This window comes from Chionomys nivalis, chromosome 2, assembly GCF_950005125.1.
Source record: "Chionomys nivalis chromosome 2, mChiNiv1.1, whole genome shotgun sequence".
NCBI lineage: Eukaryota > Metazoa > Chordata > Mammalia > Rodentia > Cricetidae > Chionomys > Chionomys nivalis.
The window spans coordinates 47,818,093-47,831,922 of NC_080087.1; the positions used below are offsets into that span (position 1 = coordinate 47,818,093).

The 13,830-nt window shown below is 42.4% G+C and overlaps 1 protein-coding gene across 1 annotated transcript in view; it reads left to right on the forward strand.

The window, feature by feature from the left end:
- Positions 1-4,038: 4,038 nt before the first annotated feature.
- Cep85l (centrosomal protein 85 like) overlaps positions 4,039-13,830 on the forward strand; it is a 123,019-nt gene continuing 113,227 nt past the window's right edge. The window contains exon 1 of the mRNA XM_057761713.1: positions 4,039-4,378. Within this exon, the coding sequence (XP_057617696.1) occupies positions 4,306-4,378 (73 nt within the window). The 5' untranslated portion in view covers positions 4,039-4,305. The remainder of the gene's footprint in view (positions 4,379-13,830) is intronic.

Genomic DNA, 13,830 nt, shown 5'->3' on the forward strand with positions numbered 1-13,830 from the left:
CTAAAAGCTAACTCTTTGATTCTATTTGGCCATGCCTAGCATCTCTGGGTCTTTCACCTAATCTCATAAATGGAGTTTATACTAGCTCCTCACGGCATATTATTTGAAGACTGTATGAAGTCTGTAGCTGCATTATTGAGATGTCTCAAATCACTGAAATTTATAATTAAAGATTTTTTTTTCCTTCGGTAGATGCTGCTAACTATACTCAGGAGATAACCCCATTTGCCACTCAGAACATTTTGACCTAATTCTATAAGGTTTTGGACATTTTGAGTTGTTAAATAATTCCCTTGTGAACTAGTGCAGGTCAGCTCAGAGGATGTATGTGTGTGTGTGTTATGTGTATGTGTATAATGTGAGTATAGTGTATGTGGTGTGTGTGCAGTGTGTGTGTATGTGTAAGTGTATATTATGTGCATATGTTATGTAGTGTGTGTCCAGTATGTGTGTATAAAGTGCATGTCCAGCATGTGTATAATGTATGCAATGTGTGTATGTTTATAGTGTGTATGTGTGTAACACATGCATATATATGTAGTGTGTGTCCAGTGTGTGTGTATAATATATGCACTGTTTGTATATATTTGTGTATAATGTGTGTGCATAGTGTGTGTGTGTGCATAGTGTGTGTGTGTGTATGTGTGTGTGTGTGAGAGAGAGAGAGAGAGAGAGAGACAGAGAGAGAGACAGAGAGAGAGACAGAGAGTATAGTGAAGGCATGATTTGTTTTCTTGACCCCCACAATTTCATCTACTCTGTGTGTCCTCCATTATCTGACAAAGAAGACAGGAAGGGAGGGTTGGACTCCTTAGAAACCATCAAGGTTGCTGTTTCTTTTTGCTGTAAGTGATCTCTCTGCTTTTCATAAGCTCAGTAACACGAGTTGGTGACTCCAAGTTCCTGAGACCAAGACACCAGGACAAACAGTTCCAGTAAACACTGATGTCCCTTGACTCTGTTGGCTGAAGCTTGCCTCTTCTCCCCTTCAGTAGCCCGAGCCTGGTGCCAGCGTTCTGCAGCTTACCTGCTCTCTCAGGGGACAGCACAGTTCAGCTTCAATGCAAAAGCTGAGGAAGAATTCATTTTCTATACTTCCTCACTCCCCAAATGAGGCACTCTGGCTCTCTCGGTGGCCATACTACACAGTCACCCTTCTGTCTTTCCTGCCTCTATTTTGGTAGTGCAGGTAGGCGATAGCCTCATGGGGAGCTCAGGGAATCACAGCTTAGATGGAAGCTACCATTAACCTGGCCCTGGAGAGTTTGCTAAGTATTTCTCAATAGTACGTCACCATAATTCCTGAGCTAATTAGTAACCGCAAATGGGCAAGAAGAGACTGCAAGCAGTACTTTTCTCCACTTGGACACGCGTACATAGGACAGGATCCACAACCTATCTGGCCTACAACAACTAATGTTACCTTTCATCTTAGTGAGACGTAACAGCTTTATGTCTATGCTGTATGTTTCTATTACAAATGTGGGTCACACATGCAGTACTCAAAATATTAAGCAATTAATCTCTGCAACAAATCTTCACGGTAGTCACTGTTACAATCCCAAATTATAGTAGGAGAGGAAATTGAGGCATGTGCCGGGTAAGCAACCCAGCAACCCACTTGTCTTCTGGACTGAGGAATTCTGTGTATCAGGAACCAAATTAGATTTTCAAATCCAGTTTGGAAAGTGTTCTTAACTGTTGTTATAACTGTTTGTTATGAAGGATCATCTGAGTCATAACAACATATACAAAATTGAATAACTTGTCATTTCTCTTGTGTGGGAAAGGTTGCACACATATGCCCTTGATACATCAGGATTTTCTAGTTATAGTGACTTTTAGATTTCATCATTCATCTTTTTCTATCTATTGGTAATCTTTTTTGCGGAATTCTTTCAATTACTTTTTTATTTTTTTCTTTCAATTATTTTTGATGGGAGTTTTTCTTATATATTATTCCTCTTGTTTTGATAGACTATATAGTAAATAAATGTATATTATAAATAAAAAACTATTGATTTTCCCATATTATGAGATTTTATTCTAATATTAAAGACCATCTTTATCTATTACTGTATTTTTTTTAGTTTTCTTGTTGCTTATGCAAACTGATAAGTTTGAATCAGGAAAAAATGTAAGAAAATTCATTTGACTCAACCCAAGAATTCATATCAAATTTATGAATATAATGTTTATTTCTCATTAATAAGACTTTTTATTATTTGATATGTATGTGTGTATGTTGGAGTATATGTATGTGTGCCCTCTGTGTGCAGAGTCAGGAAGAGAATATCAGAACTAGAGTTATAAGTGATTATGAGCTGCCCCAGGTAGGCGTTGAAAATTGAACCCAGATCCTCTGGAAAACCAGTGAGTGCTCTTAACTGCTGAGCTATCTGAACAACCCCCAATGATGTCTTTATAAAGTATTTTTATGAATTCTTTGAGAATTTCACATAATGTATTTTGATTATATTTCCCCCCACTCTTCCTCCAACTCCTACCAGATATGCTCAACTGTCTCTCTTCTCTCTCTCTCTCTCTCTCTCTTTCTCTCTCTCTCTCTCTCTCTCTCTCTCTCTCTCTCTCTCTCTCTCTCTCTCTCTCCTCTCTCTCTCTCTCTTTGAACACACAACGGCTGCTGAAGCAGGAGAATCAAGAGTTGGGGACAACCTGACCTGCACATCCAGTTCCAGAATTTGGGCTCTTTGTTAAACTATAAATCATGAAAAGATGAATATGTGGATATAGTATTTAAATTATTTTTACTTTAGTTGTTTTTCTTTTTCCTTTTTTGGGGGAGGGTTCCAGACAGGGTTTCTCTTTGTAATATCCCTAGCTGTCCTGGAACTCACTTTGTAGACCAGGCTGGCCTAGAACTCACAGAGATCTCGCCTGCCTCTGCTTCCCAGAGTGCTGGAAGTGCTGGAATTAAAGGCCTATGCCATCACACATGGCTTTGATGATTTTATTTGTGAAACTTTTAATAAATATTTTTAAACCCATCCTTTTCACGGGTTATAACTAATGTGCTACTTACTTAAATCAGAAAAGAGCCATTTCATTACCTTTTCATATTTCTGTCACACTCTAGCATCAAAACCAGTTGACACCTGACAGACACCTCAGGATTTGGAGAACTAACTGCCAGTCTACAGGAAGATCTAGATGTACAACCACAGTCTGCTGCCTTTCAACAAATGTGGCGAATGATGGAATATCCTTCCAAACTTAAACCTCACAAGTTTTCAAATAGTACGTTTTTGAGAAAAATATGTAAATATTTAAGTAAATACGAAGCTTTTGTTAGCAACTTCCACAATACGGAACAGGAAGACTTGAGCTCTGATTAGGACTTAGCTTTAAGATTGATATGATGTTTTACTTTTATTGATATGCAACGAGCGGGGTTAACCAGTATTTATTTTGTATCTACATATTGGAGAGATCATATTGCCAACAAGAAGAATTTAAAGTGAATGTTGCATCTCTCCGTCTTTTCTTAGGATGTCTGCTCCTATGTAGGGTAGGCACTAAAGTGGAGCAGGGCTCCAAGATGTGGGAGGCAGGCACGACCTCTTTTCTAGTCCCACCGTGAACCATAGTTGGTGCTCTTGGAATGCATGGTGACAATTTAAAATCTGATCTTCATTCTGAGTCAGATAGGGAGCCCCACACCCACCCCATCTGGCCTCTTAATTTTAGCTAGTGGTGATGAGTTGCGGGGACTACTCACACCTTTTATAATCGTACCCCAGAAAGCGTGTATAGGAAGATAGGGCTTGGGGTCAATTTATGGCCCTGTAGGAAACAGGATGCAGAAGTCGGGAGGTACCAGAGCGGCCTCAGAGGTGAGCACCCGCGTGCTGTGGGCGAAAGGTCTCTGGCTCACCAAGCCCGCCCCAGGTCCCGCCTTCGGGCTCCGCCCCCGGGCCCTCTAGCCCCGCCCCGAGGCTCTCCAGGCCCCGCCCCTCCCGGCCCGCCCCGCCTAGCTAGGGTTCTTGTGGGGCGGAGAGTGCTGAGAGGAGCCGCAGCTGCTGATCCACTCGGAGTGTCGGAGCCTGGGCGCAGCCGGGGATCGCGCCGCCGTCACCGGGGAGCCGCTCGCTTCCCTGGCCCGGGCCTCAGCGCAAGTCGGCTGGGCCATGGCAGCCACCGCGCTCCCGGGCCGTCGCTGAGCAGCCGTTAAGCCGCCCGCCCGGGTCCGGCCCGTGCCGCCGCGGCCCAGGCTCCGCTCAAGTTTCCGCCCAGAAGCCGAGGCGACCGCGGGCCGCGAGCTCTCGGCTCGCCCGCTGGCCCGCTATGTGGGGCCGTTTCCTGGCCCCGGAGGCTGGCGGCCGGGACAGCCCAGGCGGGTCCCGCAGCTTCCCTGCGGGTAAGGGGGACGGCGGGCGGGTAGGGTGGCGGCCGCCGGGGTGCGTCGGGAGCCCTCGCCCTTGGGCCTGCGACCCCCGCAGGGTGACAACTCGACCCTTCTGGGCCGCTCGGCCGGGCTTTGTTGTCTCTCGTGTGGTGCGTGGCTGCCCCACGCGGGACGCGGGCGGGAAGGTCGCTGCGGTGTCGCCCGCAGCCGCTGGTCCGGGGACGCTGCTGGGGACGTGGTCGCCGGCAGCAACCTCGGGGGTTCCGCAGCTCTTAGAAAGCGGGTCGTGCGGCTGCCAGTCGCCTCCTGGGTCTCATCAGAACCCAACCACCTTTGAGCTGCGGGGTCAGGGAAACTGGGGTTTGCGGCGCTTTGCGTGGGTGGAGGGGACTGTTAGAATCGGACAAGCATATCATGCCTGCATCACCCAGAAGTTGTGTAGGAGTCATCAGATGAGACTAAATCTTCTAACCTGGAATAGGAAAAGAAGGCTTAGCTTGACCATGACAAGTTATCTAACCATGACAGTCCTTAAGGGCACTTTAATCTTAACTAAGTTTGGATCTCTTTGAAAAGCTGAAAGAGACAGCCCCCCACCTCCAAACACTCAAGAGAAAGGACCACATATCTGTATGCAAAATTTCTCTTAGAAATTTAGATATTTCTTTAGTAACTCTGGTCTAGAAGTGTTTGAACTTGACTTGTGTAACTTAGAGGCATTTGTTTACCCTTTTCAAAGCTCTGTAGACACATTTGGTAGGGGTCCTTTTGTGATGGTCTCTGCTTTTTAGGAGATACCAGGCAGTCATATTGCTATTGAAGTTTCAAACAATGAAATTCTGTGGTAGTTGAGATCCAAAACGATCTGTTGTGGTCATTCCCACAAAATTATTTTCGTTGCTACTTCATAACTATAATTTTGCTATTGTCATGAATCATAATGTAAATATTTGATATGGAAGCTATCTGATACATGAGCTCCCGAAGGGGTCGCGGCCCACAGGTTGAGAACCACTGGTTTAGACACGTGTGACATACATACATACATACATACATACATAATACATACATACTAGGTTTAAATTTATTCTTTTACATTTTAGACCCATACTAGTTTTAGAAGTAATGGAGATTGGGCTAGTTGTGAAATTGGTAAAAAATATATGCAGGGAATTACTTTCTAAAATATTTGCTGTTTGTCATGGAGAGAGCAGTTCAGAGGTTTCTGATGCTTACCCAGTTTTGCAGGTTCTGGCATCTAAGTGGCTTTAGTGATGGAGAAGATACTCATTTTCCCTGGGGGCCAGAAAGAGTGGTTTCCATTTATTCATATGTGTCAGAAGCCATCTGTGGTGCCTTTGTAACCTAACCTCTAAAACCTTCCTGGTGGTAATGGCTGGTGTTGGAAGGGTACCACAGAAGCATCACATCCATATCCATTGTTTTCTTCGGAGAAAGCATCTTAACTTAGAAGTTAAGTAACTGGAAGACTGATGTTTCAGTGTAGAATTTAGACTTTATGATTTGTAGAATACAGAGAAAGTACTTTAAAATTTTCCTCAGATTTAAGGGATTTGGACAGTGTGTATCCTTGTAAACAGAATTCCTTCTTGTGTTGACAGCAATAAGCCATAAATCACGATGTTTCTTTTCAGTGAGATTATATACTGACAGTGGATTACTTTTATAGTAGTGGTGATGTAATTATCTTTTCCTGGAGCCAATATACATAGTTAATTATTTAAAATTATTTTTTTATAAGTTATTCTGAAGTGTGGTATCTCTAGCAGATGATCCCAGTGAAAGTCAAGATAACTTATGGGCTGGTTCAGGTGTCATGTAAAGCTTTTTTCCTAAGAATATGAAGAAAATGTGTGTTTCTCTCTCTTTCTCCTCCTCCTCCTTCTCCTCCTCCTCCTCCTTCTTCTGAGAGATGCTCTCATGTAGCCCAGGCTGGCCTTTGACATGAAATTGCAGTGAAGCCAAGACTGGCTTTGAGCTGCTGATCCTGCCAACAACTGCTGGGGATCACAGGCTTGTGACATCTGCCAACCCAATCTTCTGACGGAGTTTATTGGCAATCTGATGGGTTCTGAGACAGTAAATAGTTTTTGATATTAAAAAAACTGTTTGCATGGAAGAAGTGATTTCTGGATGTTCTGAGCAACTAGGTAACTGATGAGAGGAAAGCAAAGGTAATGAAACGTCAGCTTTCCGCGGTGGAGAGGACACTGCTGCTGCTGCATGAGATGGAGTAACACATGGGAGCAGTAGGCACACTTTAGAAAACACATGCGTTTGTTTTTCCTTCTGGATTTCATTGTGTCCTTTCCTTATTCAGTTTCCCAGGTTTATGGCTAACCATGTTCTAAAAAAGCTAAAATGAAAATTTTCTTACATTTCCATGCAAGTTTACATACACATCAATACAGCTAGAAGGCTGCTTTAAAATAGGATAAGTTGTGTGTCTTTTCGCACTTGAATGTGTTCGAAATCCCTCTTTTTCAGGATATATACTATCAGAGTTGGTTGAAAGATGATATATTTTCCTTAGGCTTTTGAAATCTAGAATCACGCAGTGATATTTGGAGTACTTCTAGTTACAGTGGCTATGTTCTTTGAAATAGGTCACACACATACACACACAGTTTTATTTTGTTTGAGACAGGGACTAAATATGTAACCTAGGTTGGTGTCAAATTTACAGAAATCCTCCTACTTCAGCCTCCATGTTCTGAGATTACAGATATGGGTCACTGTTGCTAGTTTTATAAGTCATATTTTAAAACTCAATATATCCAATCCTTAAAGTCTTTTGGGGTAGAGGTTGGGTGGTGGCAGCGCACACCTAGGGAGGCAGAGACAGGTGGATCTTGTGAATTTGAAACCAGCCTGGTCTACAAAAGCTAGTTCCAGGACAGGCACCAAGGCACCAAAGCTACACAGGGAAACCCTCGAAAAACCAAAAAAAAAAAAAAAGCATTTTGGGGTAGAATATTATACTTTTAAAACATGCTAAAAACATTACAGTTAACACTTGCATGGTATCACTTGCTCATTGCCTTGCATAGTCGGTATGTCACTACTTACAAGCTCTTAGTGATGTCATAATGTAGTGGTCATATCTAGTAAGTAAACAAATGGTGTTTCTGCTATGATTCTGAGTTAGCTGGCCCTAAGAGCACTCTGGTAACAATGAAAGGTAACAGCTCCGTCAACTAAGCTTAACTGGACATGCTCTTTCCTAGTAGTAGCCATTGGGAGGGGGGGGTGAATCACAACTCACCAGTGAGTGATAGCTTTTATGAAAGGAGCTTGATTAGTAATTGGAATTTGATCACTGCTTGACTTGACTGAACTGCTATATTAATCTGAAGCCAGGAAATAAATGGTGAGTTGAGCTGATGACACTTATTGTTGTAAAGTTTTATATATATTATGAACAGGAAGATATTAGTTACAGTTTCTCTGTCTATAAGAAATATGTGTCTTGAGAAGATAATGAAGACTTGCAGTCTCTTAGAGACTGCTTTATTGAATTATAGCTTAATTAGTTCCCACAAACTGTTCATTAAATAAGAAGGATGTGATCACCCAGGTAACATGTGAGCCCCAACATATTAACTGCTATTACTGCTTTAGGGATTTTAATATTTTATGCTTTAATCTTTAAAAATATTCAGAGGAGAGCAGTTTATTGTGGAAGGTTACTAATTAAGAATAGAAGTACTGGATATGGTGCTGCCTGCCTGTAATCTCAACACTGGAGGGGTAGAGGCAATAGGATTGTAGCCAGATTTACATAGCAAGTTCAGACTGGCCAGGACTACATAGTGAGACCCTGTCTCAAGAAATCCAAAACCAAACCAAAACAAAAAAAATCCATGCTCAACCACCACCCCATACAAGAAGAATAGGAATGACTAGCATAATAGTAACAACACCAAATTGCTTTTTTTACTTATATTTTATTTTGCCTATTTTTATTTAATTGATGTAGTGAATTGTTGCTATCTAGTATGGTGCTTTCCACATAAGTACATGCCTTTGTTATTAAACATTACCCATATGCCAAACTTTGTACTAGACATGGTGCTATACTGTTGCAGAACATGAAGGTCCTTGCTATACAGGAGCTTACATTCTCCTGCTGAGGAGATGGGCAGTAAGTAGTACATAAGAAGCTAGTTCAGCTGGTATTGCTGACAAGGAAGGAAACCAGCAGAATGACTTTGAGTAGCCTGGTCAGGCAAGGCCTCTCCCAGGAGGCTGTGCTGAGAGCTGAAGGTGCTTCACAGGAAGAGAGGTGTGTGGACTCCAAGATGGGGCTTGGGTGGTTGCAGGACTGTCAGAACCCGAGCAGTCCTGAGCTTAGTGAGCAGAGATGAGGTATAATGGGGAAGGCCTGATAGTAGTCTAAGACTTTTTAAGGAGTGGGGTTTATTTTATTTTGTTTTTCTGCTTTTTTGAGACAATGTCTCATTATGTATCCTTGGCTGGTCTACTTGCTATGTGAACAGGCTAACCTCAGAGATCTGCTTGCCTCTCCTTCCCCAGGATTCAAAGGCACCGGCCACCACTCTGGGCTGGATTTCATGTGAAAGGAAGTAGGGGTGAAGGACTGTTCATGCTTTTACTTAGCGCTTGAAGCAGACGTTGTTTTGTGTACTGGGGACACATAATGAACATCTGTTGACTGAGTTTTCTGTTTGTTGACAGAGGTTTCTGTCCTGCTTGGTTCCCGTAGTCATTAAGTCCCAAAGAAATCATACAAAGGTCTACATTAATTATAAATTGATTGGCCTAGTAACCCAGGCTTCTTATTAGCTATTATAACTTATATTAGCCCAAAAGTCTTGTCTGTGTTTGCCACATGGCTTGGTACCTTTTCAGGCAAGGCAGTCAGTCACATCTTTCTTCTTCTGTGGCTGGGTCACCACTACAGACTGAAACTTCCCTCTTTCCAGAATTCTCGATGCCCCGCCTCTACTTCCTGCCTGGCTACTGGTCAATCAGTGTTTATTAAACAAGTATGAGAAACAAATCTTTGTCCCACAGCAAACATCTACTGTTGTTGTGAATCACTTGTTGATTGTGTAGGGGAAGAAACTGTAAAGAGGCAAGAATAGCAGTAGAAAGCCAGTTTTTTATACATTGCTGTTATCTGGTGAGAGATGATTTGGAGTAGGGCAGTTAGATGGGGTTATGAGAGAAGAGAAAGGCTTACACTGTTTGTGTGAAATAAAGCTAATAGGATTTGCAGATAGTTTGGAGGTGGCAAACATGGGGCAGGAATCAAAGGTAATTATAATGGCATGTGGTCCCCCTTTTCTGCCATGGGAACTGTTGGTGGTGGGAGGAGTGTAGGGAATGTCATATGTGAAGTCTGAGGACCATTTTAGAGTTTGGGTGAGATGTTGAGTGGAAACAGGCCAATGTGGAGATCACTGGATCTGGGGAGATAAGAGTTTCCTGTGTGCGTGTAAATGGTATTGGTTATGGGAGCTGAATGGGTCCCATGGAAAGATGTGAGTGCATATAGAGGAGACATCAGAGGTCTCGACTCCAGGACACCAGTTTTCCTGATCTAGTAGGGAAAGAGTAGTGTCCAAAGCGATGAAGCGGAGCAACCAGGGAAGTATAGGAGTAAAACCAGAAGAATGTGGTGCTTGATCATTAAAGTCTCATACATCTAAGAGGTCGTATCTGACAGGTCAAAAGAAAATGGCTGAATGCTACTAATCACTGTTAGTGAGGGATTTAAAAAATACCTAAAGTGGCAGAAATTGGATATTTCATTTCACTGCATAAGATTGATACATAAGAGTTCAAATAATGTTGGAGTATTTAAGGTAGAGCCACTGCCTCTTTGGGCTTGCCTGTGACCTCCAGTTTTTAGAGAAGTATCCTGGATTTTCCTAGGACAAAAGAGTTTCTTGGGATGGATGCTTTGATTGACTGATGTTTCTCAGATCATCTGCCTGGTGTTAACAGTGTTCTCTTCCATCAGAATAGGAGTCCCTCCCTCCCTCCCTCCCTCCCTCCCTCCCTCCCTCCCTCCCTCCCTCCCTCCCCTCCCTCCCTCCCCTCCCTCCCTCCCCTCCCTCCCTCCCCTCCCTCTCTCCCTCCATCCCTCCCTCCGTCCCTCCTTCCCTTCCCTTTTTTCTTTTCTTTTTCTTTTTCTTTCTTTCTTTCTTTTTTTTTTTTTTTTGAATAAGGTTTTGCTATGTAGCTTTTGCTGGCATAGAACTTACTATATAGGCTGAACTAGCCTGGAACTCAGTGATTTGCTTGCCTGCCAAGTCCTGGGTTTAAATGTGTGCACCATCACACAGGCTTTGATGTTACTTTTATCTCATGCTTTTATTAACTGTTGTCTGGACAGATACTCTCATTTTATTTTTCCCTGTAATTTGTTAGAGATTTACTAGGTAGTGCCAACATTCAAATCACTGCTTGGCCAATCACTTAAGTGTATTGCTAGCTAGCTCTTACATCTAGAATGAACCCATCTCCATTTTTTATAATTTATTTTGATGCTTGTGATCTACTGGCAAGGTTTCAACATGTCTGTCTCTGGCAGTGGCTCCATGGCTTCTCTCTGACTCCACCTCAGTTTAGTTTGCCCACTTAGCTAAGTTCTGCCCTGCTATAGGTCTAAAGCAGTTTCTTTATTCATTAATGGTAATCATAGCACACAGAGGCGACTCCCTCGTTGTTGTAGGCTCTCAACTGAACTGCAGCTTTTAGTTATCCTTAGAAGTGGACTATGTGTCTTGTTAAAGTTTCTACCAGTTGGATGCATTGTTTTGTAAAAGTAAAGATCACGTGCCTGCCTGTCCGCCTTAAGAATCACACCTGTGGCAGTGCTGCACTGGCTCTGAAGAATCACACCTGTGGCAGCATTGCACTGGCTCTGAAGAATCACACCCATGGCAGCACTGCACTGGCTCTGAAGAATCACACCTGTGGCAGCATTGCACTGGCTCTGAAGAATCACACCTGTGGCAGCATATCACACCTGTGGCAGCATTGCATTGGCTCTGAAGAATCACACCTGTGGCAGCATTGCACTGGCTCTGAAGAATCACACCTGTGGCAGCATTGCACTGGCTCTGAAGAATCACAGATCTGGCAGCACTGCACTGGCTCTGAAGAATCACAGATCTGGCAGCACTGCACTGGCTCTGAAGAATTACAGCAGTGGCAGTGCTGCACTGGCTCTGAAGAATCACACCTGTGGCAGCATTGCACTGGCTCTGAAGAATCACACCTGTGGCAGCACTACACTGGTTCTGAAGAATCACACCTGTGGCAGCATTGCACTGGCTCTGAAGAATCACAGCTGTGGCAGCACTGCACTGGCTCTGAAGAATCACAGCTGTGGCAGCACTGCACTGACTAAAGAATTACAGCAGTGGCAGTGCTGCACTGACTCTAAAGAATTACACCTGTGGCAGTGCTGCACTGGCTCTGAAGAATCACTCCTGTGACAGCATTGCACTGGCCCTGAAGAATCACAGCTATGGCAGCACTGCACTGACTAAAGAATTACAGTGGCAGCAGTGCTGCACTGGCTCTGAAGAATCACACCTGTGGCAGCTTTGCACTGGCTCTGAAGAATCACACCTCTGGCAGCGCTGCACTGGCTCTGAAGAATCACACCTGTGGCAGTGCAACACTTGCTCTGAAGAATCACACCTGTGGCAGTGCTGCACTGGCTCTGAAGAATCACACCTGTGGCAGTGCTGCACTGGCTCTAATGCCCTTCTAAAGTTTTCTTGTCACTGCAGAAACTCACTTCTTAGATGAATAACATTAAAGATAGCTTCACTGGAAAGTGAATGCTTAAATTTGGGGAACTGAAAAATTATAGATATTTATGTTTTTTCAGAATTTAAGTTTTGGTTTATTTCTGCATTTAGATTTATTATCCATAGTACTTATGTTACTAAGTATTAGAAAATTAAGAATTATTGAGGAATAATTTTCCTACACTTTCAGTGTAGACTACATATGATAAAGGTAGCCTTCATAGCACTTTTTGTTTGAGCAGTTGTTTAGGAAAGTTGATTTTGATTTTGGTGTTTACTTTCTTCTTTAGACAGACATAACTTGCTGTCATAAGAGTGCTTTCTGTATGAGGTGGTGCTGTGAAATGCTGTCTAAGACAAGGGCAAGCCAGTGGAGCCCCACTGCTGTGCTCCCTTACACGTGGGTGTTTTCATTGGCAGCCTCTCAGGGCATGGTTCTGATTCTGCATAGCTGCTGAAATACCTGTTGTAATATGTGTTTTCACGTAACCAGACAGTAGTGGCCTTCCTGTCTGTACACTGATATCAACTGCAGGTAGTGTTTTTATAGAAGAGTTAGTCATATCTGTGTTGGTTGGTACCCTTACCTTTTGTTTGCTTCTTGTAAGAAAACTTGATGAGGACTTACTTGTTTGAATTCATAATTTTTTTATGAAAGGCAAACTATTTACTTGTTATCTGATTATTTTTAAATAGAGATATTTTAACAGCCTAGACCAACTTTAAGACTCTAATAATAGAGTTGAAAATAAGGAAATTCATAATCATATTCAAAGCATCTGCTTTTGTAGTACCTTTTGTGGTCATGTTTTAAAAATTATTTGCACTACTTAGTTATAAGAAACTTTTAGCCTTTTCATATTTACATTTTATTACTTGTGATGGTTTGAATGACAATAATCCCTTCCCATAGACTCATAAAGAATGGCTTTATTGGAGTAATAGGTGTGGCCTTGTTGGAGGAAGTATGTCACTGAGGGTGGGCTTTGAGGTTTCGGATGCTCACGCCAGGCTCAGTGTGTCTCTTCCTGTGTCTGTGGATGCAGATGTAGAACTCAGGATTCTCCTTCTCCAGTACCATGTCTCCCTGGTATCTCCATACTTCCTACCATGACAACAATGAACTAAACCTCTGAAACTGTAAGCCAGTTCCAATTAAGTGATTTCCTTTACAAGTGTTGCCATGGCCATGGCAATAAAAACCCTAAGACATTCATAGGAACTTTATTTTAATCAGTTAAACAATAAATTATTTTTTTGTTTTATGAGACAGGGTTTTCATGGAGCTCACTCTGTCTCAAACCTCACGATGTAGCTGAGGCTGCTCTTAAAGTCCTGATCGTCCCATCTCCATCTTCTAAGTAGAAGATTACAGGAGTGTGTCACCCCCGTTCTTGACTTTTAAGTTTCCTTTTTAATTGGGAAAATGCACACATATATCAACATATTTTGACCTAATAGATTCTGCAGAAAGATTTAATCGTGCTAATTAACATTCTCAACTTTTTGTAATGATACTGTCAAAAATCAACAGTAGTATATTTTGATATATACATTATTATTATTAACTCATCACTATGAAGAACAAAAAATCTCCAATGCTAACTTTTCCAGTTTAAATGAAACTTTGTGACTTTGATCAGTATTAAC